The sequence below is a fragment of the Scardinius erythrophthalmus genome, assembly GCF_964197995.2.
Source record: "Scardinius erythrophthalmus genome assembly, chromosome: 12".
In the NCBI taxonomy this organism is placed as follows: Eukaryota; Metazoa; Chordata; class Actinopteri; order Cypriniformes; family Leuciscidae; genus Scardinius; species Scardinius erythrophthalmus.
The window spans coordinates 32,026,631-32,051,670 of NC_138232.1; the positions used below are offsets into that span (position 1 = coordinate 32,026,631).

The following is a 25,040-nucleotide window of genomic DNA, read 5'->3' on the forward strand; positions in this document are numbered from 1 at the left end:
TAAATCAGAATATTATAAAGTTTTCTGAAGGATCACGTGACACTAAATTCAGCTTTGCATCACAGAAATATATTTTAAAGTATAGTAAAATAGAAAACCATTATTTTAAATTGTAATAATATTTCACTATATTATTTTTCTGTATTTTTGATCAAATAAAATCCAGGCTTGATGAGCATAAGAGACTTCTTTCAAAAACATTAAAAATAGTAATTTGTCCAAACTTATGTACTGTGTAAGTAAAAATATACTAAATTTAAAATGAAATGTTGTATAAATAAAAAAGTTAGGAATCATATTTGTTTCAAGTGTTTTTTATTGGGGGTGGGGGGCCTCCAACATGAATTTTGCCTAGGGCCTCCAAATGTCTAGAACCGGCCCTGCTTACGGCAGATTGCATAAGTTGTGTTACACTAGTGGCGGTTCGACGTGTGGTTTCATACCTGTATGCAATCTCATAGGCGCGGGCCAGGGTACGTGGTCGCTCTTCCAGCAGTCTTTGCACAATATCAGCATCTCCCATGGCATTAGTGAACACTTCAACACTAATAGAGTCCTGTTCCCTCTCTGAGCGATCTGCATAAGCAATGGAGACTTTTTCGTAAATGTCGTCCCTTAATGCATGGAGTGGCTCACCTGCCCTGCGGACCCTCTGCCTCAGCTCTATTCCAATGGCAGCAGCGTGTTCGGATGAAGGGCCGTATGCCGCCTCCACTTCCTCTACTATGCGGGCATAATCCCAACGGCCGGACCTGGGGTTCTTGTGGATCACTGAACCTGCTGCACCTACTAGACAAAACCTCATCTGCACAGTCATTGTCCTCTCAGACCAATGGTTAGCTCTGGCACAATCCTCAAAGCGGTTTAGAAACTCTCTCCATGAAGTAGAGCCATCAAACTGACCTGGTCGCAGTGTGGGGATCCTTTCTCTGTGATCGCCGCACTCCTCCCCGCTGTCTGATGACAAGTCATAGAATGTCCGACATGGTTGCCTTACACGTTGGCTGGATTTATTAAGCTCTGGGAAACAACAGTCATCAACACTGGAAAAGACAGCGTTATTTTCATTCTCACGAATACTATGCTGAGCTGCACAGACATCATGTTTATGTGGCTGGCGATTTATTGTAGGTGTGCCTTGGAGCATCTGTTTGGCTGTAAAATCTGTGCATATTGAGTGTGAGTAGTTTAAATTTGCTGGAGTACTTTGTGTGTAGCACTGTGTATCGATTCCACTGTCGTGCATATTCTCATTTTCCACCCCACTCATAAATGGATTAGTTGCTCTTGCTGCTTGCTGTGATAATTGTGACTCGTAGCAACAGGTGGGCCTGCTTATTGAAACGGACGTAGGGCATGGAGCAAAATTGCATTTAAATGGATTGTTATTATTATCAGTCTTTGACACTTGAGCATCCATCTCATTTAGCCAGTCAACAAATGATACATGTGTTCGTTTTTCATCATTGTCTGTCCTTTCCGACATCGCAGCATTCCACAGACTGTTCGTATTTAAATGAGAATGTTTCCTCACCACTCGCGTTCTCTCCCGAGTATCCGCCATTTTCATTTCTTCTCTGACAACGTCTGGTTCGGTTCAACAGTTTACAAATGTCCGTATAACTCACCATCTGCGACGAACGAATCCCGGACTCCAGCCCCCAATGTTACTTTCTCCGCTTCAGCGATCTCCGGCGGCAGCGTAACAGCTCGTCAATTCATGTTTGTGCAAAGGATGAGACGGACAAATATTACCGATGCATGCCATTCTTTTACTTATTTTCGTGTTGCCAGGTTCACAATGCAACCAGCTCCCGGGTGGAATAATTTGAGTGAACTTAAATTAAACAGAATACAAACTTTCTCCATCCAATTCAACTACACAGCACACAGGGAGAGCGCACATCACATCAGCACATGTGTCGAACTACACTACCCATATTATACTTCGCTGTGGACTACAACACCCATAAATAGCGGTCTTAAAGAGGCCACTTCTATTTCCCCTCTCCTGCAACAACGCTTTAAGAATCCGTGCAACTGCAGCAGCGGAGGACTATTATTAGAATATTAGAAATCTAATATTCAAGCTGTTTTCTCATTTTTTAAATCTTAATATTAAATCAAAAGACAACTGAACGAATGATAGGCTACATGAATGATAGAAACTTCTAGAAAAAAAATACGTTTAATTGTTAAATACATTTAGTAACTGAGAATCACTTTGAATAATGTGCCAAATGACTCTTAATAATCCTCTGTCATTACTCAATGCTATATGTGAATTTTTTCTAATGTTTGCGGCAGAAAACTACAGTGCAGTCAAAATGCTCCGTTCGACTTTTCTGAGATCCTCTACTCTTCCCTGTGGATGACCTGTGACCTACTCTCTGTACGATCTGAATTTTCCGCGGTTTGAATTTTAGAAAACTGAATTTGAAGTTCCAAATTTCTTCTTCATCTTGCAAACTTGAATCTGTATTTTTTAAAACTGAATATTTGCAGTCTAAGAATTCAGAACAAAAAAATAGCTGTTTGAAAATACATGTAGCCTATGTAAAATTCATCCAAATTTCAATTTGTTAAATTTCAAATGTTCGATATTCGTTTAAAGAAATCAAATTCAGAACTATTTAAAATTCCACATAATATTCAATTTTGTTAGATTACACTTGTCAATAATTCAAATTTACACAATTCAAATTCAAATCATTTTGTCATATTATAAGCTCCATAGACCTTATTCACGGCAGCGCCAAGTTAGATTTTTAATGGGAATGAAAGCGAGGCTGTGAGGGACAGACATGCATCTCTTCAATGGGCTGTACTGTTATTCAATGTTTTTTTGGATTGTTCTGCTCATGGAACACTGGAAAAATATATTTCCAAGAAATTTCAGTTGACAAAAAACTCCCGCCAATATAAGCTGTGGAAAACTGTAAGTAACCTAGGAGCTTTATACAGCTTTTTACAGCGGGTGACATTGGAAACACGGCAAGTCTATCCCTCACAACCTCACTTTCATACATGGCGCTGCTCTGAATAAGGTCTATATACTCACTGCTTGGTCTTTTCTGTTTCTCGTAGTCTTTATCAACACAAGTCTATGATCAACACCCAATTGTACCACCTACTGGTTTTGTTTGTAGCAGCATGTGGAGATTGAGGGGACTGCTTTTCCTGCTATTTCAAGCGAATGGTAAATGGTAAAGTCATTTCAGGTTTCGAAAAACATGATATTTTGAATGTGAATATTTATTATTGAATTAAATGCTAAAATTATGTGTTTTTTATTGAAATATTTACTGGTTAAATATGCAAATGTGTGAAATTGCCTTTACAAATAATAAGTAGGATAGTATTTATCGAGATATAACCATTCACCTTATTATTATTATATTATATTATTATAGTTATGACTGAGATATTCATGCGATAAGGACCTTATTCTGACGAATATTATCTACCCATGCTGGTTTTCGAGTTCCTCTCCTGAAACAGCCAATGAAAACAATTAATATAGGCACCGGTCGTGACTGACCAATAGGAATAAGCTCAAATGATTTGCCATTAAAATGATTGGCTGAATTCATTTGAGCCATATTCACCGTACGTCAGTACGCTACACCAGCGCTGCACGATGGGTGGAATTAAAGAGCTAGTGTTTCTTATTCTATCTTTTTTGTATTTGACATTTGTGAATGGTACTGATGATATTTTGGTAGGCTGTGGGGGTTTTGTCAAGTCAGACGTGGAAATTAATTACTCTGTCATTGAGGTAAGAAAGACTTGAGATTTAGGGTTAAGAATGGTTAGCTGGCTAGCTAGCGCATGCAGTTCCGGAACTGAACTGATTATCTGATCTATATGTCATCTGCTTTCCTAAGAAGTAATGCTTGTAGTAGGTTGTAGATCGCATAATCTGTTGGATCAACGGATCGTTGACGGATCGTCTGTCGTGAAGGTAACAGGTTGCATGTCAGCTTTGCAACCTGTCAAGCAATGTCAGCAATTGTTCAAGCATGTTTAATATTATTATCACAGATCTGTCTCGGTTAATTAGATTTGCCTTACTCAAGTTAATCACTGAAACTCTCTGAATTAACTGCATATAGGTAGTCAAGCAATCCATGTTGTTCTCAGTATTCGCAAGTGTTTCAATTTTTTTAAGATTAAGTATGATAGTGTATATTACAATTTTGACGAAGATATGTAAATGCAGTGGCATTGTAAAAAGTAAAATGAATTTAAAATGAGTTTATGGCCAACCTTGACTATGTATGTGTTCTTTACAGATAAAGTTGTACACTAAGCAGGGCTCTCTGAAATATCAGACTGACTGTGCACCAATCAATGGTTACTTCATGGTCCCCCTCTATGACAAGGTACTGTAACTCTTTAGAATGTCTTGTATTCTGAATCTTTTTCTTGAACATTCAGATTGCCTCACCTTTAGTAGGGCTACACAATATCGAGGAACATATGATTCCACTATTTCTTTCTAGATTTTAAGCCATAAAAAACTGACATCTCCAACATGCATGTTTCCTGTTCGTTCTATTTAAAGAACTAAGTAAAAATGACCCTCTGTAAAAAGTATCATCTAGCATTAATGGAAACAATATGCTTATTTTATATTATGTACTTGTGCAAAATGACATCTACAACATCAATATAAGCAAATTATGTGGAGAGTGGAGCTTTAATTTATTTGACTATTCATTTCTTCTTTCCGCTTTTTCTATTTGCATAAATATTTCTTCATATTGCTTATTTATAATTGTTTCAAATTCATTTTAAAAAGTAGGCTTTATGGTTGCAGTACTTTATCAAATTCAGTACATGTTTAGATTATTTCTATGTGAAATCAATGTATCAGATTTTATATTCCGTACTTCACTGACAAAACGTTTTTCATATCTATCTATGTGTTCTCTAAACAATGCAGAAATTAAAGGCTATAAAAACAAATATAAATGTATGAATGCATTATGATTCTATACATTGTCTGCAGAAATTTGTTGGCCAAATGTTTGGAAGCTAATTTGGCAGCGAGACTATTTTAAATAACTAAATGATGAATAATATTAAAGAAAAACTTAGAGGTAGATCCCTCATAGTAAATTATATTTAGTTAACTTATAATTTTTCATATAGCCTATATTTAAGGAAATATTTATTATAGTATTATAAAGATACTTGGGGCAAGCTGAAGTTGCATGACTTTATATTCATTATTCAAATAAGAATATAACAGGAAAATGTAAGTGCACTGGAGGAAAACACCTTGCTACCTTGAAGATAGATGACAGCATCAGGCCAGTTCCCTTGACAGTCCAGCTATCATATGTTAGGGTTAGTTGCAGGTTCTTTACTTGACACGTGCATCACTGCTGCCGCTCAATGCACATACCAGAAAACGGGTGCATTTCTAGATGTTTCTCTGCTCTTTTCATCTCCATAACTTTCCGGATTGATGCAGTAAAATCAAATTGCAATGCATATGCAACCCTTATGAGTTAATTTGTAATGCGTCATGAAATTCAATATATTGTGCAGCCCTAATCTGCAGAATGGTAAAGTTTCCCAGTGGAGTTGAAACTAATCACGTATTGTCATAGGACTCACAAATTGCTGCAAGCTCCTCTGATGGTGTAAATTGGGGCAAAATTCATTTTTGACAGGCCCGTCTATTTTTAACTGGAACAGGAGTTGAGCAGGCTGAGGGACCGCCTGCCAGGCTCTTACAATGCAGTATTTCATCCTTATATCTGCAGCTTCACCTTAATTTACACCATCAGAGAAGCAGTAGAGCTGCACAATTAATCATTAAAAGATAACGATCTCCATTCAAACACCCACGAGGGCTTATTCCTAAATGACAACGATTCGCCTGTGTCTATTAAACCTTTGACAAAATCACACTGGAACATTCAAATCTGTGTTAGTGCTGCCGCTGAGCCAGAGAGAGCAGTTGTCATAGGTATACAGCTTCATATCTTTTCAACATCACAGTATCGTTATAAATATTCATATTATCTCAGAAAAACTGGGATACAAGTTTATAGTTCGTATATAAACAAACACTGACGTCTTGTCTTCCGAAGTGATCAAAAGGGAGTAAATCACCTTTTGAAAGTAACATGGTGTGACTGTAACAAGTCCCCCAGTGGTGAAAATCCAGTTTTTAAATGTTTATATGTCTATGTGGTGTTTTTAAATTCTTTGTGTAAATTCTTAAGTCAGCAGCACCATTGCAGAGTATTTTCTCCTTAAAACTGCAGTGAACCTGTAAGGCCTGCCCAATCGGTCCAACGACAGTTCACGATAAGCGGGTGAAGGTTTACTGCATGTTACTGTCTTTTCCACGTGGCAAAGTAATTTGATTCCAATTAAACTTTTATCTGACTCCATTTTACCACAACCTCAAATTTAAGTTGGAATGCCAATTTGTTATTGGTCATTTATATAATAGTTTAGCAATACATTTGATTGTTCTATTTGACTCTTTACTCTTATTAATTGTTCATTCGGGCCGTTAATATATTATGTGGGCCCATGATCACAAACTCGCCAGCTTCAAGTCACTAAACAGAGGTAATTGGCTAATACCTTAGACGGTCGCATTCACGCTTACACAATCAAATATATTTTTGTATAGCCCCCTCGGTTGTATACACTTAAATTAAAGTAATGTTTTCTTTAGACAGAGGTCATAACCACTACTACAGATATAAGCTGACCAATATACTTCTCTGATAGTAGCTTTGGTTTGGTCATGCCATGGTTTTCCATGTACACTTGGCTAAAGTAACATTACATTAAACAGAGGTAAAACTCACCCTATTTAGGTTGGTCGATCAGCAGTTTGCTGTCCGAAACGGAAATTCCCTTTTAGCCTTTACAACCGAGTACACTTGAATTAGTGCCAAATATTAGCCGGAACTCTAAAATCGCAGTTGGTGTGCCCTAATCTCAGAAAGCAGAGAGTTCCAAAGTTTTGGAGCAAAAGAAGCGAAAGCCCTATCACCCATAGATCTCAAACGAGTTAGCAGAACAGTTAAAAGACCAGCTTCGGAGGAGCAGAGATCAAACGTTGAGGTGTAGGGGGTTAAGAGCTCTGACAAATATCGTGGAGCCAAACCATGCAAAGCCTTCAAGGTAAGCATGAGAATTTTAAAATCAACACGAAACCTCACACGGGGCCAGTGTAAGGACTCCAAGATAGGAGTGATAAGATCCTTTGTCTTGGTCCTAGTAAGGATTCCAGCAGCAGAATTGTGTACAAACTGATCAAAACATTAACAAAACAGAATTAAATCATTAATCACAATTATCTGTATGACAATTAATCTGCAGCACAAAGTTCATGATCGTAGCTTATGTGTATGTTTGCACTAATCGGGACTACCATCTTTTACAGGGTGATTTTGTTCTAAAGATAGAACCACCGTCAGGATGGAGCTTTGGTAAGAAATCGATATGATTTCATGCGATAAAATCGTGAATAATTCAATCTTCAATAATTTAAGTTCATGTATACTCTTAAATCTGCTCTTATTCAATCCATGGTGTAACTTGTGCTTACCATTCACCTGTGATGTATTGTGTTATGCATTATCTGTATGCAGAACCAACAACTGTGGACCTACATGTGGATGGAATTACTGACATCTGCACTAAAGAACAAGACATCAACTTCGTTTTTACAGGGTTTTCAGTCCTGGGAACTGTAAGTTGAAATTCTGTACATCTGACTTTGTAATTCAGTTTTTGGTAAGGTAAAAAAAAATCTGATCATTTTCTTCACTCATTCAGGTCTTGAGTAAAGGGCATTTGTTGGGGCCTGCTGGTGTTGAAGTAAGTTTGAGTAAAGCAGGAGAAGATGATGTTCTTCAGAGTGTCCTCACCCAAGCTGGAGGCCAGTGAGTAGATTTTTTTTTTCTCTTCATAAACTGGTAAGGCGCGGTCTGACTAGACACTGATCCTGACAAAGTTCTTCTGACACAATGGGCTTAATATTGTCCCGCTCTGCACCGCTTTGTCTAAAAAGAAAATTCAACATATAATTGAGCGTAATCCCTAGATCATTTAACATCTTGCAAATTTGCAAGTTAAAGTTTGAATGCAGCGAAATATGAAACTTTGATCCTTCTTTTTTGATACTTTTGATTTACATTACTGCATGTACAGATTTAATTCAGATTTCACTCCACTGGTCTATAGATTGTGATAAATTATTGTTTAAAAATATTATGAGTAATTGTTTGAAGTATGCAATGAATTCTTGAAATGATTAAAAATAATATATCCATGACATATAAAATATTATTAAATTTAACAATAAAAACTCCAGGTAAAATGATCCCCCATGGCGAACAATATGGTTCTCTCTTTAACTTTTCAATTCAAAATAATTTTCAGATTTTTACTGCACAAATACTCCATTAACAAATAGACAAAACATGTTACCCTATCTATCTTGCTTGTTTTACAGGTATTCTTTTCTCAAGGTGCTTCCAGGAAATTATGACATCACTGCCTCTCATGTCTCATGGACCCTGGAGCAGGTATAAAGTACAAACTAGCTTGTTGACAAAATAGTTCTCAATGACAAATAGGTCAAAACCCAAAGAAAGCTGCCACTACACTTCATACTACTATGTTTGTTCATACGTTACATTTATGTCAAAGCATCTCATTTAAATATAAATGCAGTTTTGTGTACTTGGAGTTTATTGTTAAATCAAATAAAATTTATCTATAAAGCACAAAATGGCAAGGTTTACCAAAGTGCTGTATAATAAAAGAGAAAGTAAGATGGTAAAAACAAATAAGAAGGTAAAGGACAGCAGAAGAGTATAAACTACGAAAACTACAGCCACATATGCTACTATTGTACAGTTTAAGCTATTGAAAACAAGTCAGTTTTTAAATGCAGCTTGAACATGTATCATCGATGTTGATGACCTAAGGACAGTGGTAACCCATTCCACAACCTAGGGGCAGCAACAGCAAAAGCTTGATCACCCTTACATTTTGACCAGTGATGCGCGGGTCAATGTATAAACAACCCGCACCCGACCAACGTTTTCAACTAACCCGCCCGCAACTCGGACCGCAAAAAAAGAAAAAAAAAAGAAAATATTGTACCCGACCCGCTTCCTGACCCGCTTTTTTTTTTTTTGTGTGCGTGCGTGCGTGCGTGCGTGCGTGCGTGCGTGCGTGCGTGCGTGCGTGTGTGTGTGTGTGTGTGTGTGTGTCTAAATTAGCAAGGAGGCATTTAATTGTTTAGTAATAAACTGCTGTTTTCTGTGTTGCTGCAAAGATGAAGTTGACGATGCGGACTCGCCATGAACGCCAGAGAGAAATGCACATTTCATCAGAGAGTAGCCTATTTATTTTGGTTTGAATATTTTCGTTTAAAAGTAGACATTTCAAACTTTCTGTAATATATAGCCTATATTTCTCAAATCTGTGAGGCACAAGCTGAGTTTCGGCGCCCTCCAGTTCACATGCAATGCAAGTGATCGTGTCTGCGCCTTATTACATTGTCTGCTATATTATTTGCTTCTTATTTATTAAATACGGGCAATTGATTGATAAAACATTGATCAAAATTAAGATACAATTTATACAAAACAAAAATATTTTAAAAAGAGTTTTCTATAAAACAAAACTTAATGAAGTCGTCAAAATCATGTTTTACCAAAAACAGCGCCGTTGCTAGGAGGGCGCCAGCGCCTATGCCTTTCAGCGCCTCTGCCTCGCGAGTGGATGATAGCCCTGAAGACGCCTAGCAATGATATACCTTTAGTGGTAGTATACCCTTAGTTAAGTTATACCTTAAGAGTCCTCGTAGCGCGCTAAGAGACAAGGTTATCGGAAAATGCAGCCCAGGTATGATGCGTATGATGCATATGATGCATAATGGAGATTCCAAAGCGCTCTTCTTTGGTCAGAACCATGGAGAGCGATCGCGGATAGGTCTGGCCTATGCACCGAAACTTTTAACAATGCAACAAAATATTTAAAGAACATCAAGCTATTAAAATCTATATTATGTATACGCACAGATAATATAACAGCAGGCTATATTAGTCAATATTTTTTTTATTAGGTTAAGCAGTGATTGGATAATGTTTTTTTTTTTTTGTTTTTTTTTTTACATGTTTTTAATTTAAGGCCCACCCACAATTGGTCTGGCCCATTCAAAACTGGTGGCCCATCATTTTCCATTTCAGCTGTCTAGATGCATATTATTGATGAATGCGATGTTTGAAGCTCTCACAAGCACAAAATGCAGGCATAGAATATGTTAATAAAGTCTTTATTAACGCATTTTAGACAAACAAAAACAGGTAGGCTAAGCCAAAAGACTGAGGCTACAATATCCATAAATAAATGCTCACAAATACCATTAACCTGGGCTTAAAAAGAAGGCTAAAGGGTGCCACTTGTTGGTAAAAAAAAAGTAGCCTAATACAAGATAAACGCAAAATATGCATTTGTATAAGAAAATAAAATAGGCTGCATTGTTTAGCCTACACAAATATATCCATAAAACTAACACAGGAACCTAAATCAGATACAGTAAGCCTAACTTGGGCTTAAAAGGGCTATAAGGTGCCGTTGGTGGCCTAAAACAGAAGATTAGCCTACTTATTTTTAGCTTTCCTCGCGCTGTGTAGAAATAATATTGAATCAACCGTCCCTGGGTTGAGACGGTTTCTTCTCGCCTCTATGACACGACCTGCGGAGCTGAATGTGCGCTCACTGGCTGCACTTGATGCTGGAACGCAGAGGATCCTCCTTGCCAATGCATGAAGCCTCTGGAAGGTGGGTGCCTGTCTCTCCCAAAATTCAAGCAACCAGTCCTCGTCACAGTCATTCAGCGTAAAGTGTGCAGCACGGTAACGCTCCAATTCGTTCGTTAGGCCACATCAGCGGCATCATCGGCCCATTCAGCGAAGTCCACTCTAGGTCTTTTCTCTCTCTGACTTTCGTTAGTGACGTCTGTGGAAGGTAAAATAGCATTTGTCAATAATGTCATTTACCAGCATTAAATTGAAATATCCCATTCATCATTAATAACGCAGCCACTTACCCTCGCCTGTAGATGTCCGTGGTGCTGTAATGCTTGAAGTCTCAGGAGAGTCTGCGGCTTCAAAAGACACAGGGTATATGAGGTTGCCAACGATTCTGTGGAGATTTTTCCTTTCAGTCTCGGTCATCATTTTGAGACTTTTGTAGCGGGGGCAGAGGAATAGGGCGATTTTGTGCGTGTCTGTGAGGATTAACTTTTGATGGAGTAGAGCAAGTGCGCGCGTACGGAGCAAAGCCATGTACTCAGGGTCTCCAAAGACTGGTTTGCAGAGTGCGCTTAGATTGTAAAACCACAGCATCACTAAATACAGTGTCGGGTAGTCCTCTCCCTGCAACTCCTCAGATGCTTTCTTGAAAGGCTCCAAGAAATCTATCACGGTTGTGAGCGTGTTTTGATATATGCCTTCCATGCGCTCTGACTGCCCCCTGCTTTCGAGTAGCTCGTTTATTTCCCTGTATTGCTTGCTCACAGATTTGAGCATGTCAATTTTGCTATTCCAACGAGTCTCACAATCTTGGACTAAGCCATATGGGAGAGCTGTGCTTGCACTGGCTTTTTTAAGATATTTGACAATGCCCTTGCACGCGTCAATCATCTCCGTTACCTCCTCAATGTCAGATCCACTAAACGTATGTTTCAGAATTGTGTTCAGAACATGGGCTGCACATGGAATCCAGTGATCATTTTTTAGGGCAGCTTTAATGTTAGAGCTCTGGTCACTCACGAGCACCACTTGATCAAATGAGATCCTGTAAGAACACAGCTGCTCATTAATCTGTTCGTGGATGTTGATTGCTGTTTTGGGCAATGTGCAATCGAATTCCACTGTGCACATAACACGGCTTGCCAGCTTCCAATCCTCTGTCATATAATGGCACGTCAAGACAGTGTAGGACCTTCTGTTAAAATCATCAGTCCACATATCAGTCGTTATTGCAACCCCTCCATTGTCATGCACCGCTGACTTCAGAACCTCGGATAAAACTTCTTTCTCGACCATGGCCTGTTTTTTAGCACGATCACAGACTGTTTGCCTATGAGGAAGCACTCCATTTGCGTCGACTGAGCCATAACGTGCTCTAATGTTGATGAGACCCTGGGCCACTTTCGTAAAACCTTCCCCCGAAACAATATCAAAGGGGCGCAGGTCTGTGCAACAAAAGTCCACGCAATAATCCACAAATTTACTCTTCACTTGAAGAGGAATTTTCGTGTGGTCAGGGCGCATAAAGGCATCTATAGTTTGTGGCCGGGGTTGGCCTGACGCTGCTATATTCGGCTGTGATTGCTTCCAAGGGCCGCACTATTCAGCCAATAAAGTGTAGGCCTATGTATTTCAAAATTGTGTCTAGTACTATATAAATTACAAAGGTTTAATTGGCATCTTTATTTCAAACGACCCGACCGACCGCAACCCGAATATCATTAAAAATATTTTTGGATGACTCTGTGGCGAGCAGGACGAGGCCGAGGGCCGTGAGAGGGCGGCACGAGGCCGGTGGCGTGATTGCTGATGAGCGACACCTGCGCGACGCACCGGTCTCGAATCTCTCACGGAGGAGCGGAAGCATAAAGGAGGAGCGACGACAGTGAAGAGGGAGAGAGGACAGGCCTGTGTTTTAGTTCATGTTTTGTTTTTGGTTTGTGTTGCCAGCAGTCGTCCGTGAGGGGCTGCTGGCTTTTACTTTCATTTTTGTATTTGTGTGTTTATTTATTAAAATCTTTAAATGTTCGCCGGTTCCCGCCTCCTTCTTCCCGTAACATCTGAACCTCGTTACACTGGTGCCGAAACCCGGGAAGAGGGAGGGACACGCTGTCGGAGAGCCCTCGCTGCTGGGAGGAATCGCGGTGCTGAGGAGGTCGGGCAGCACGAGGGAGCGTCGGCCGCCGATTGCTGCCCGAGGCGATGGTGCTGGAGCGATGGAAGATCTGGTGGGACAGAGAGCTCGACACCGTGCTCCTGGATCGAGGAGGGGTGGCTGCCGTCAAGAGGGAGCGGAGGAGTCGCTCCCGTTCGCCGTGGGCCGGAGCCTGTTGCCGTCGGCCATGATGGGGGCGGAGCAGGGAACGGGAAACTCGCTGCCGGCTGCCCTCGAGAGGAGTCACCGCCGGCCGCCAGGAGGCGGAAGGGCGTCGAGCCGTCCCCCAACGAATGTCCAGTACCATCGCATGGCACCGCGAGTGACTCTCAGCTGGTTGAGGACCGAGCGGCAGTGTGTCCGGGAACCGGATCAAGAATTTTTTTTTTTCCTCTCTCCCCTCTCTCGTCTCTGTCGCTCCTCATGCTTCCGTCTCCTGTACTCTCGCCTCGTCTGTCCATACCCCCAGGTACCGCAGCCGCCGTGATCGGTCCCCCCGGGGAGGGGGGGAGGGGGAGTAGGCGCAGCCTCGGTGGTACCCCCCGGCCTGCGAGGGGCGATGGGGGTATGTGGCGAGCAGGACGAGGTCGAGGGCCGTGGGAGGACGGCGCGAGATCGGTGGCGTAATTGTGATGAGCTACACCTGTGAGACGCACCGGTCTCGCATCTCTCACGGAGGAGCGGAGGCATAAAGGAGGAGCGACGACAGTGAAGAGCGAGAGAGGACAGGCCTGTGTTTTAGTTCATGTTTTGTTTCTGTTTGTGTTGCCAGCAGTCGTCCGTGAGGGGCTGCTGGCTTTTACTTTCATTTTTGTATTTGTGGATTTATTTATTAAAATATGTTGAATGTTCGCCGGTTCCCGCCTCCTTCTTCCCGTACCAACATACCCCGTTACAGACTCGTAAACGCGGGTGACCGCAGGCACCCGCTCATTTTGGATCAACCCGCGCATCACTGATTTTGACCGAATCCGCAGAATGTCCAAAAGCAGCTGATTATTCGATCTAAGGGATTTTGAGAAGCAGTATGTATTGATAAGCTCTGAAATATAAACCAAACGGCCAAACTGTGAAGAGCTTTAAAACATACATCATGAATTCTATTCACTGCTTGACAGGCAACCAAAGAGAGGGAAAGACTGCAGGAATATGGTCTCTCTTTCTTGTATTTATTAGCAACCTGGCTGCTGCATTTTATTGTTAAGCTGTAGGCGTAACAATAAAAATCGACAAATACCTATTGTATATATGTATACAATATATGTATTATATAAAGCATTACAATGATCGAGGCAACGATCACTTTTTTTAAGATCAGTAAGAGAAAGAACTGGTTTTAATTTAGCGATTGTTGTATTATTATTTTTTTCGACTTGTAAAATTTAAGATCAGAATCAAATATGTCTTAACATTCCATGACAGAGGCCCAAGATAGTCCTTCCATGCATTTTTACATGATCACCAGGGCCAAAAACTGGAGAAAATTCAGATTTGATCCAGCTTTTTATATTGTTCTAAGAAATCTTGTTGGTTTACCCTGCCCTCCCCACAGAGCTCAACCACTGTGGTTGTGTCGAATGAAAATGCCCCCGCCGCAGCTCCTCTTGTGGTAAAGGGCTATGATGTCTCTGGAGAGGTGCAGAGTGATAGTGAACCCATGAAGGGAGTCAGTTTCCTCCTTTACTCTGCCAGCGTAACACAGGAGGTAAATGGTTTTATTAGATTCAAAAGCCAATCGTATATGTCATTCTATAATATGATAATGTCGTCACAAATGTGCACAGAATCATCATCTATTATCTGGTAAATTTTTCCTAATCAAATTTGTTATTTATCCAGGATATTAATGGCTGCAGTGTGGCTCCTGTGGATGGGGCTTTAATCGGCGACCCCTCCCTTGTGTATTTGTGCAGCTCCCAGTCTCGTGAGGATGGCACTTTCTCCTTTCCCTGTCTTCCCAGTGGTGAATACTCTGTGGTAAGAAGCTGTTTTTACTTTTGTTGTCACTAATTTCCATATGAAATGTGAATTGTGAACTACTGGCACACTGAAGCATAATATATAAACACCTGTCTTTTTTTTTTTTATTAAAATAATGTGATATTTATTTCCATCTCATGCTGCCTTTTTTATAAGTTAAATCATTTGTAATGATAAAGCACAAATGTCAGTCTTAGTTTATTAGCTTGTCTCTTCTTGAATTGCAGGTCCCATATTACAGAGGAGAGAGAATTACTTTTGATGTTGCTCCTTCTCGTATGGATTTCAAAGTACAACACAACAGTTTAATGTTGCAGGTGAGTTTCTCAATTCTCTGACTTGTTTAATTATGGTTTAGTTATTCAGGTTTTTTTTTTTTTAAATTTGCTTTGGTACTATTTTAACAAGTGTACATTTTCAAAACCATTTTCTTTCCACAGAATCATTGTTTCAAAACACAATAAATATCATTGTAATATGTAATGAGAACATTTGGTTTAATCGCCAGAACAAAACAATATGGTCTATGATTCAGTACTTTTTACAATCATTTCATTCAGTAGCAAATAATGCAAGATATGCAGTATGTTTGAAATAAGCCTTGTTGCTATAACGTTGCTGTCAATACAGTACTAAATGGCGGAGTCTATAGTGTAGTTAACCCTTTCCAGATGAGTTGCAGTAATTTGTTTGTCTCTACCATGGTAAGTCCTCTGTTTATATTATAATGATGTGGCACACTGTAATATTAAATGCCTGTACTTGATGCATCTCCTTCTGATGCATTTTTGATAAATCTGGAATGTTTATATAGATGAAACGCCTATTTTCTGTATTGTACATAACATAATTGAAAACATGCTGAAATGTTTTTTTTTTTAAAAGTGCATTTTGATCATCTGTTGTAGGATTTGGATTAGTACTAAGACTTTTGGAAATTTACCACTTGCTTGTGAAAATTGAACCAAAGCAATTAAAAGAACTGTAGTAATGCTTACGTACTGACTTCAAATGGACATTAAATCATTAATGAATAATTTTTTTTTAATTAATTAACTCAACAATTGCTCAGCAGCCTAACCTGTTTTCTAACATGTTTTTCCTATTTTGTCTCTCAGCCAATATTCCGGGTTATGGGATTCTCTGTGATGGGCAGAGTTCTGAATAGCCCTAATGGAGAGGGTGTTGCAGAGGCTGTAGTTACGCTTAACAACCAAATTAAAGGTAACTGATGCTACGCTTAAGTAAAATTAACATAGTTAGCCATACTCCTAAGAACCCAACAATTCATGCTTAATAAACAAATGTATACTAAATTAACACATTGCATTTATATTTTGCCTCCTCCCTGGTCTCTTTCACAGTGGAAACTAATGAAGATGGCTCATTCCGATTGGAGAATATGACCACAGGCACTTATACCATCAACACGCACAAGGAGCTGATGTTCTTTGAGCCAGTCACTGTGAAGATTGCTCCCAGCACCCCTCAGCTGCCAGACATCATCACTGCAGGGTGAGTATGCATATAAGAACTGGCCTTAAAGTTGAAGTATGTAATTTCTGTGCACCTAGCGGAATTACAAAAATAAAGCATATTTTCAAATAGGGCTGGGCGGTATGATGATATATATTGTTACCACTGTATAAAATGTCTATCGTTAGAGATTTTGCTAAATCTTGTATATCGCTGTATGTAAATATATATTATTGACACATCAGAGTGGGGCAATTCCAGTGTTATGGACGTGACATTGCAGTCATAACTTGAAATATAAATTCTCCGAAAATGCATTTAATACCAATATATTGAAATGTCTGTTTATATATCCATAATCCCTTAATAAAGGAGTCCAGACATTCGAAAAATATCAGTCTACACACGCCTTTTATATTTTAGATGAGGGAAATATAAATGCGTAACGGACTTGACAAAAAAAAGTTTTAGGTGGCAACATATTTTTTATGAATTCTGTGAATTACACTGCACAAACCAAAAGTAATACTACCCACCGAATAAAGAAAGGTTGACTCTCCACAGAACATAAAATATTAACTTTATTTTATTTTTCGTGATCGCATTTATGAGGAAAAAACAATGTTACGGGTGTGACAGTTCTCCGTTACGGACGTGACCGCTCTGAAAGCGGCACTAAACTGCACAGAGACCTGGAGCAGGCATTTAAACCACCAAATATTGAAATATGCCATATCAGTATGGTAAGATTGCATAATAATCAACTTTATTATACTAAATCGCTCTATTTCAAATGGTTATGGATTATTTCTCATATTGACAACCGTGTCACCTTGTTGTTCAAGACTCAATATAGAGACCATGGTTTTCCTACCAACAGAACGTCTCAGGTTACGACTGTAGCCTATGTTCCCTGAGAACAGGGAACGAGACACTACGTCAGAATGACGCTATGGGGAACGCCTCAGGCGTGACAGGTGTCTGAAATAAATATCAACTCACGTCAATTATGTTGACCGGCGACAGCCCGTGAATCATCAGCTTGATTGATTAACGCGCAACCTGGATGTATAAAGGGAAGCCTTGCATACATGACAACATCCTATCGTCTGAAGGGACTGTTGCAGGCAGGCCCCGAGGCATGGCAGGAAGACGTAGTGTCTCGTTCCCTGTTCTCAGGGAACATAGGTTACAGTCGTAACCTGAGACGTTCCCTTTCGAAAGGGAACTCTACACTACGTCAGAATGACGCTATGGGGAACGATATACCAACGCCACCATGCTGAGGGGAGTGCATGCCCAAAGGCAGTGACAACTGTCCGAACCAGTAATTCAGAAAACACTGGAACCACTCACCCTTAGGTCACATCGGGCTGTCAGTGACAGCACTCCCTACCGGTCATCACCCAAGCTAATGAACCAAGAAACCGCCAGAACATAGTTAATGGGGGGTATATCTGGGCCAGCTCAAAGGCTTAGGACCACAGCTTCCAAAAGAAGGGGTCCCTTCTAGGGAGTGTGGCTAGGGGGCCCAGGGGACTCCCAGCCAGTCACTATTCAGGGGAGCGTGCCACCTGAAATACCACCAGGCAGGCCTGACCTGGTGTCACTACATAAGACACTAGAGTCTGGCCACTTCCTGTCTGTCTGAAGACAGAGCCTCTGGACACTTGCCTTAAGGCATCCAACCCGAGGGACTGCAGAACAGGCAGTGAACCACTCAGCCCGGATCTCAGAGACGGGACATCCTGGAGAGTATGACTCAGCATAGTGCTTTACAACCCTTGCCAGCGAGGGGAGTCTCTCTACTCGATCCATGGATCTACCCAGTGTTTGTGTTTCAAAACACTGAGGAGGCCTGTGAGGGCCTAAAGGGAGCTACCTCCAGGAAGGCCTGGTAGGACCTCTAACCTGGCGACCACAACATGGGGGAGCTTGTATTCAACCACAATATGTGGGAGCTTACCTTCAGGAAGGCCGGTGAGGCCTCTGACCTGGCAACCACAACATGTGGGAGCTCATATCAGGAAGGCCGGTGAGGCCTCTAACCTGGCGACCACATCATGTGGGAGCTCATATCAGGAAGGCCGGTGAGGCCTCTAACCTGGCGACCACAGGATGTGGGAGCTCACTTTCAGAAAGGGAATAAAGCGTACAGCGCACAACCCTTACCATAAAAAATGGAAATAGAAAGTACATGAAAGAAAGTGCATGTACTTAGCCATTCTGAACCCAAGAAGGCCTGATGAGGCCTCTAACCTGGCGACCACAGCATGTGGGAGCTCATACTCGGGAAGGCCGGTGAGGCCTGTAACACGGTGACCACAGTGTGTGGGAGCTCATCAGAATGTGGAAGTTAGCTAGAGAAAAACATCTGTCGTAATAAAGTGACGACAGGAAGTAAGACCAGGGTCTGAGCCACATAGGAAGGGACAGAAGCGATACGCGCATGACCCTTACCATAGAAAATGGATTTAGAAAATACACAAGACATAAGTCGTGTGACTTACCATAAGCATGGTTTAAAAAAGGTACGGAACGTATGTACCAAAAAGGAATGAAGTAAAGGTTTGCTCGTACTTCACTCTAAAAACACAGTATGTGTGAGCCCACATTCGGGAAGGCCGGATGAGGCCTGTAACCTGACATGTAAAAGCTCAAACCCAGGAAGGCCTGGTGAGGCCTGTAACCAGGGAACCACCGTACGTGGGAACCTATAATCAGGAAAGCCAGAAGAAGCCTGCAACCTGATAGACACAATCCGTGGGAGTTCTCATTCAGTAAGGCCTGGTGAGGCCTGCCACCTGACATGAAAGAACTCATAACCAGGAAGGCCGCAGAGGCCTAAAGCCTGGTGACCACTAATTGTGGAAGGTTAAAACTCAGGAAGGCCGGTGAGGCCTGTGACCTAACGACCACCGCACGTGGGAGCTCAAATTCAAGAAGGCCTGGTGAGGCCTATAACTTGATAATCACAGTAAGTGGAAGCTCACAGCATGTAGGAGCTCACATTCAGGAAGGCCGGCGAGGCCTGTAACCGGACATGTGAAGGCTCCTATCCAAGAAGGCCTGGTGAGGCCTATAACCTGGCGACTACAGTATGTGGGAGCTCATATACAACCACAGTATGTGGGAGCTCATACTCAGGAAGGCCTGGTGAGGCCTCTGACCTGATAACCACAGAATGTGGGAGCTCATAACCAGGAAGGCCAGATGAGGCCTGTAACCTGATGACCACAGTATGTAAGAGCTCACATTCAGGAAGGCCGATGAGGCCTGTAACCTGACATGTGGAGGCTCGTAACCAGGAAGGCCTGGTGAGGCCTATAACCTGGCAACTACAGTATGTGGGAGCTCATATTCAACCACAGTATGTGGGAGCTCATACTCAGGAAGGCCTAGTGAGGCCTGTGACCTGACAACCACAGCATGTGGGAGCTCATATTCAACCAAAATATGTGGAAGCTCTCATTCAGGAAGGCCTGGTGAGGCCTCTGACCTGATAACCATAGAATGTGGAGGCTCATATTCAAGAAGGCCTGGTGAGGCCTAAAACTTGATAACCACAGAATGTGGGAGCTCATATTCAACCACAGTATGTGAGAGCTATACTCAGGAAGGCCTAGTGAGGCCTATGACCTGATAACCACAGTATGTGGGAGCTCATATTCAAGAAGGCCTGGTGAGGCCTAAAACTTGATAACCACAGAATGTGGGAGCTCATATTCAACCACAGTATGTGGGAGCTCATAATCAAGAAGGCCTGGTAAGGCCTATAACTTGATAACCACAGTAAGTGGAAGCTCACAGTATGTAGGAGCTCACATTCAGGAAGGCCGGCGAGGCCCGAAACCTGACATGTGAAAACTCCTAACCAAGAAGGCCTGTGAGGCCTATAACCTGGCGACTACAGTATGTGGGAGCTCATGTACAACCACAGTATGAGGGAGCTCACATTCAGGAAGGCCGGCGAGGCCCGAAACCTGACATGTGAAAAACTCCTAACCAAGAAGGCCTGGTGAGGCCTATAACCTGGCGACTACAGTATGTGGGAGCTCATAACCAGGAAGGCCGGATGAGGCCTGTAACCTGATGACCACAGTATGTGGGAGCTCATATTCAGGAAGGCCGGGTGAGGCCTGCAACCTGACATGTAGAAGCCCAGCACCAGGAAGGCCGGTGAGGCCTGTAACCTGGCGCCACAGTATGTGGGAGCTCATAACCAGGAAGGCCTGGCGAGGCCTGTAACGTGGCGACCACCGTGTATGGGAGCTCATATTCAGGAAGGCCTAGTAAGGCCTGTAACCTGATATCTCAGTATGTGGGAGCTCATAACCAGGAAGGCCGGATGAGGCCTGTAACCTGGCGACCACAGTATGTGGGAGCTCATAACCAGGAAGGCCTGATGAGGCCTGTAACCTGATTACCACAGTATGTGGGAGCTCACATTCAGGAAGGCCGGTGAGGCCTGTAACCTGACATGTGGAAGCTCATAACCAGGAAGGCCTGGTGAGGCCTCTGACCTGATAACCACAGTATGTGGGAGCTCATATTCAACCACAGTATGTGGGAGCTCATATTCAACCACAGTATGTGGGAGCTCATATTCAACCACAGTATGTGGGAGCTCATATTCAACCACAGTATGTGGGAGCTCATACTCAGGAAGGCCTGGTGAGGCCTATGACCTGATAACCACAGTATGTGGGAGCTCATATTCAAGAAGGCTTGGTGAAGCCTATAACTTGATAACCACAGAATGTGGGAGCTCATATCACAGTATGTGGGAGCTCATATTCAAGAAGGCCTGGTGAGGCCTATAACTTGATAACCACAGAATGTGGGAGCTCATATTCAACCACAGTATGTGGGAGCTCATTTTCAGGAAGGCCTAGTGAGGCCTATGACCTGATAACTACATTATATGGGAGCTATATTCAAGAAGGCCTGGTGAGGCCTATAACTTGATAACCACAGAATGTGGGAGCTCATATTCAACCACAGTATGTGGGAGCTCATTTTCAGGAAGGCCTAGTGAGGCCTATGACCTGATAACCACATTATATGGGAGCTATATTCAAGAAGGCCTGGAGCGGCCTATAACTTGATAACCACAGTATGTGGGAGCTCATATTCAGGAAGGCCTAGTGAGGCCTATGACCTGATAACCATAATATGTGGGAGCTCATTTAACCATAGTATGTGGAAGCTCATATTCAGGAAGGCCTAGTGAGGCCTATAACCTGATAACCACATTACTCCTTGACAGTCAATTCCTGGGAGCTCACCTCAGGGAGGCCCAAGCACTGTCCGGTTGCAAAATGGGGACTGTCTGGTCAAGGAGGCCTGTTAAGACCTACTACCTGACCATCAAAAAAAAATCTTTAGATTTACTCCCAAACCATTTTGCCCCAGACTCTAAAACAGGAGATGTGGTCTGAAAAGAAACAGAAATATGTTAGTTTCACATTTTACAAAAAGACCAGAATTACACCTGCTCTTTTTGTTCACTGCTTATTTTTAAATTAAAATGCAGCCAAAAACACTGGATAACGCGATCTGGATGATAGGCTGAATTACTAAATATCTAACTTCTTAAAAGTCAGATAATATTCCATCATTTTAATTCATAGAATTAAATGCAGCCATACTCACCAGACAATACTGTTTTAACATTTATACGTTCTCGTAATCTACACACTGCCTCGGCAAGCGCGAGAAAAGAGCCGTTAAAAAATATATATGGCTTTCATCCCTCGAGAAGAAAGTCAACAGGTGCGAGGTTGAAACATCCGACAGCGCACGGATTTTTTCTTTCTCACGCGCGCCGAGATATTTCTTAATGAACACTGCCAGCACCCTTAGGAACTGACTGTGAACGCCTCGTACCCAAACAGTATTGTTTCACAGATCGCACCACAGCTCAGATGCTGAACCCTCCTCCCTCGAGAAAAGGATCCGCGAAAGCGGAGCATTTTTAAATAAAAAACGCTCACAGTTTGCACAAGAGGCTCTCTCGAGAGCCTCCCGCGCGCTTCAGCGATATTCTCAATACAGACAAACAGTCCCTGAAGACGAAAAGATGTTGTCATGTATGCAAGGCTTCCCTTTATACATCCAGGTTGCGCGTTAATCAATCAAGCTGATGATTCACGGGCTGTCGCCGGTCAACATAATTGACGTGAGTTGATATTTATTTCAGACACCTGTCACGCCTGAGGCGTTCCCCATAGCGTCATTCTGACGTAGTGTCTCGTTCCCTTTCGAAAGGGAACTGCTTGCTAAAATACATTAACTAATATTAATGTTTATCATATATGAGTTCAAATCACAGGTTTCCTCCACAGTCAGGTGAACTGATTCAGTCATAAAACTGTCAGTTTTATGTTTTATGTCAAGTTTGTGCAGTTCAAAGCACAGTCGTGAGTCAAAATGGTTTTATTTTATTTTATTTTATTTTGTGTTAAAATGATTGCAGTATTATTATTATTATTATTATTATTATTATTATTATTATTTTGTCAGCTTGATCACGGGATTATAATGAATATTCATGTTTTAACCAAGAGGTGAAAACACGACATCCCTTATGAAAAAGGGTCTAAACTTTCAAATTCAGTTTAATAGATGTCGCTCTTTAATACGACGTGACAGATTTCTGTAGCACCTGAGTGTAAGCGGCAGATCAAGCACACATGGAGCGATCTTCTCTTCCTTTTTGCTAGTTACAGGATGAAATACGAACATCAGAAGGTATAAGACAGCCTACAGTACAACTTACAGAAGAGCATTGTGTCTCATAGGACAGTTAACAGTTGGGTGTGTAAACTGGATGTGTATCAGTATAATGGATTTGATTTTGTGCGTTTGGTCTTAAAGTGACAGCAGCCTAATATACCTACAGTACATGCTGCTCTGTGTCATTAAAGTGAATCAAACAAAAGAGAAAATAACTTGCTGCTCCTGACTGAATAACTTTTTTAGCTTTAGTAAGAATACATTTAAATTGAATTCATACAGTGAAGACTATGCAATATTTTTTTTACGTTTGATTATTACATTTCTGTATACTACACGTTAAATAAACCTATTGTACCTGATACATTTCATTTGTTTAATTAATATTTAATGTATATGTCCTGTTGTTTGCAATTTGCTTATTTTTTATTTTTAATAACAGAAATTAGAGAAAATAACACAAAATAATTATATTATTATGTATAGCGTGTTCGTGAAATAAGAATTTGGTCATATTCTTGATGTGACCAAATTCACATCAAGAATATGGTAATGTATTCTTGGAAACCCAAGAACTGTTGGGTCCCCCCAAGGCCCCCCTATTCAAACATCAAAAACTCAGATCTTATAGGTGCTTGTAAAGTAGGGCTGCACGATTATTTTATGTGTAGCTTGTCAGTGCAGCATGGCTCTGTGATCAGTAGTAAATGCTGCTCCATCTGAAAGCCAGAGGGCGCTCTCGCGCAAACACTGCTTGCCCTGCAGAAGTAGATAACGCACATTATTCCAGGAAATCCCTATGGGCATCATACTATCCTGTAGCTGAATAAACAGAAGATTGAAGCGCTTTGATTGATTTATTAAACTTTGTTTTTTGTTGGACAAGAGGTTCATAAATGCTTCTTATGTTTGATGTGTGTTGAAATGCATGTTATAAGCGACTCAAACCACAGTGCTTTCAGATGCATCACAGAGCCGTGCGTCACTGACAAGCTGCGCATAAAAAATAATCACAGTCTTTGCAATTTCATAATCGCAATAAGACTGTTTAAGCGCAATGTCGTGCAGCCTTATTAGGAAGTTTACTTTAACAAGTTAAAGTAGGCAACTTCTTAATAAAAGTTCCAACATGAAAGGAAACATAAAAATGTTATGAATTTGGTATGAATTTGAAGACAAAATTTGTCTTTCTGAACGGGTGCATAACTATACGGAGCCCCCCTAGTTCCACTTTGGCAAAAAAAAATTATTATAACTATCTTGTGGCCTCAAGATAGTAACTCGTGGCCTCAAGATAGTAACTCGTGGCCTCAAGATAGTAACTCGTGGCCTCAAGATAGTAACTCGTGGCCTCAAGATAGTAACTCGTAACTCGTGGCCTTAAGATAGTAACTCGTGGCCTCAAGATAGTATCTCGTGGCCTCAAGATACTAACTCGTGGCCTCAAGATAGTAACTCGTGGCCACGAGAAAGTGAGTTTTTTCAAGGCGAACGTTCCTTTTAATGTTTCCATGGCGACGCGTCACGCGATACACCGCAGCCACAATAATACTCTATGACAGATGTCACTTTTATTTCGCTTTTCCTTTTTTATTCAAAATATTCACAAACTTGCTTACCATGTCATCAACTAGCCCCTAAGAGTACGGCGCCACATTTAGAATGTTCAGTGCTGCCAGATCCAAACTGTGCTTTCGCGCATTGGCTGGCGCTGAGCCAGAGTCGGACGCGTTCAGCGCTGTCATCACAACTAAGCAGTGTTTTCAACTTCATAATGTTTATTTTTGGTTTCAGATATTTAAATACACATAAGCACGAGTAAAACAATACATTTGGAGTTTGTAAAACACACTGATGTCTGTGGAAGCAGCAATAACAAT

At 41.3% G+C, this 25,040-nt stretch overlaps 1 protein-coding gene across 1 annotated transcript in view; it reads left to right on the forward strand.

The window, feature by feature from the left end:
• The first annotated feature begins 3,591 nt into the window (after window positions 1-3,591).
• The window catches only part of nomo (nodal modulator), a 41,188-nt gene continuing 19,739 nt past the window's right edge, over window positions 3,592-25,040 (forward strand). Inside the window, exons 1-11 of the mRNA XM_081380487.1 lie at window positions 3,592-3,778; window positions 4,296-4,385; window positions 7,424-7,469; window positions 7,632-7,732; window positions 7,819-7,925; window positions 8,498-8,570; window positions 14,519-14,671; window positions 14,806-14,943; window positions 15,174-15,263; window positions 16,065-16,170; window positions 16,311-16,461. Of these exons, the coding sequence (XP_081236613.1) occupies window positions 3,641-3,778; window positions 4,296-4,385; window positions 7,424-7,469; window positions 7,632-7,732; window positions 7,819-7,925; window positions 8,498-8,570; window positions 14,519-14,671; window positions 14,806-14,943; window positions 15,174-15,263; window positions 16,065-16,170; window positions 16,311-16,461 (1,193 nt within the window). The 5' untranslated portion in view covers window positions 3,592-3,640. The remainder of the gene's footprint in view (window positions 3,779-4,295; window positions 4,386-7,423; window positions 7,470-7,631; window positions 7,733-7,818; window positions 7,926-8,497; window positions 8,571-14,518; window positions 14,672-14,805; window positions 14,944-15,173; window positions 15,264-16,064; window positions 16,171-16,310; window positions 16,462-25,040) is intronic.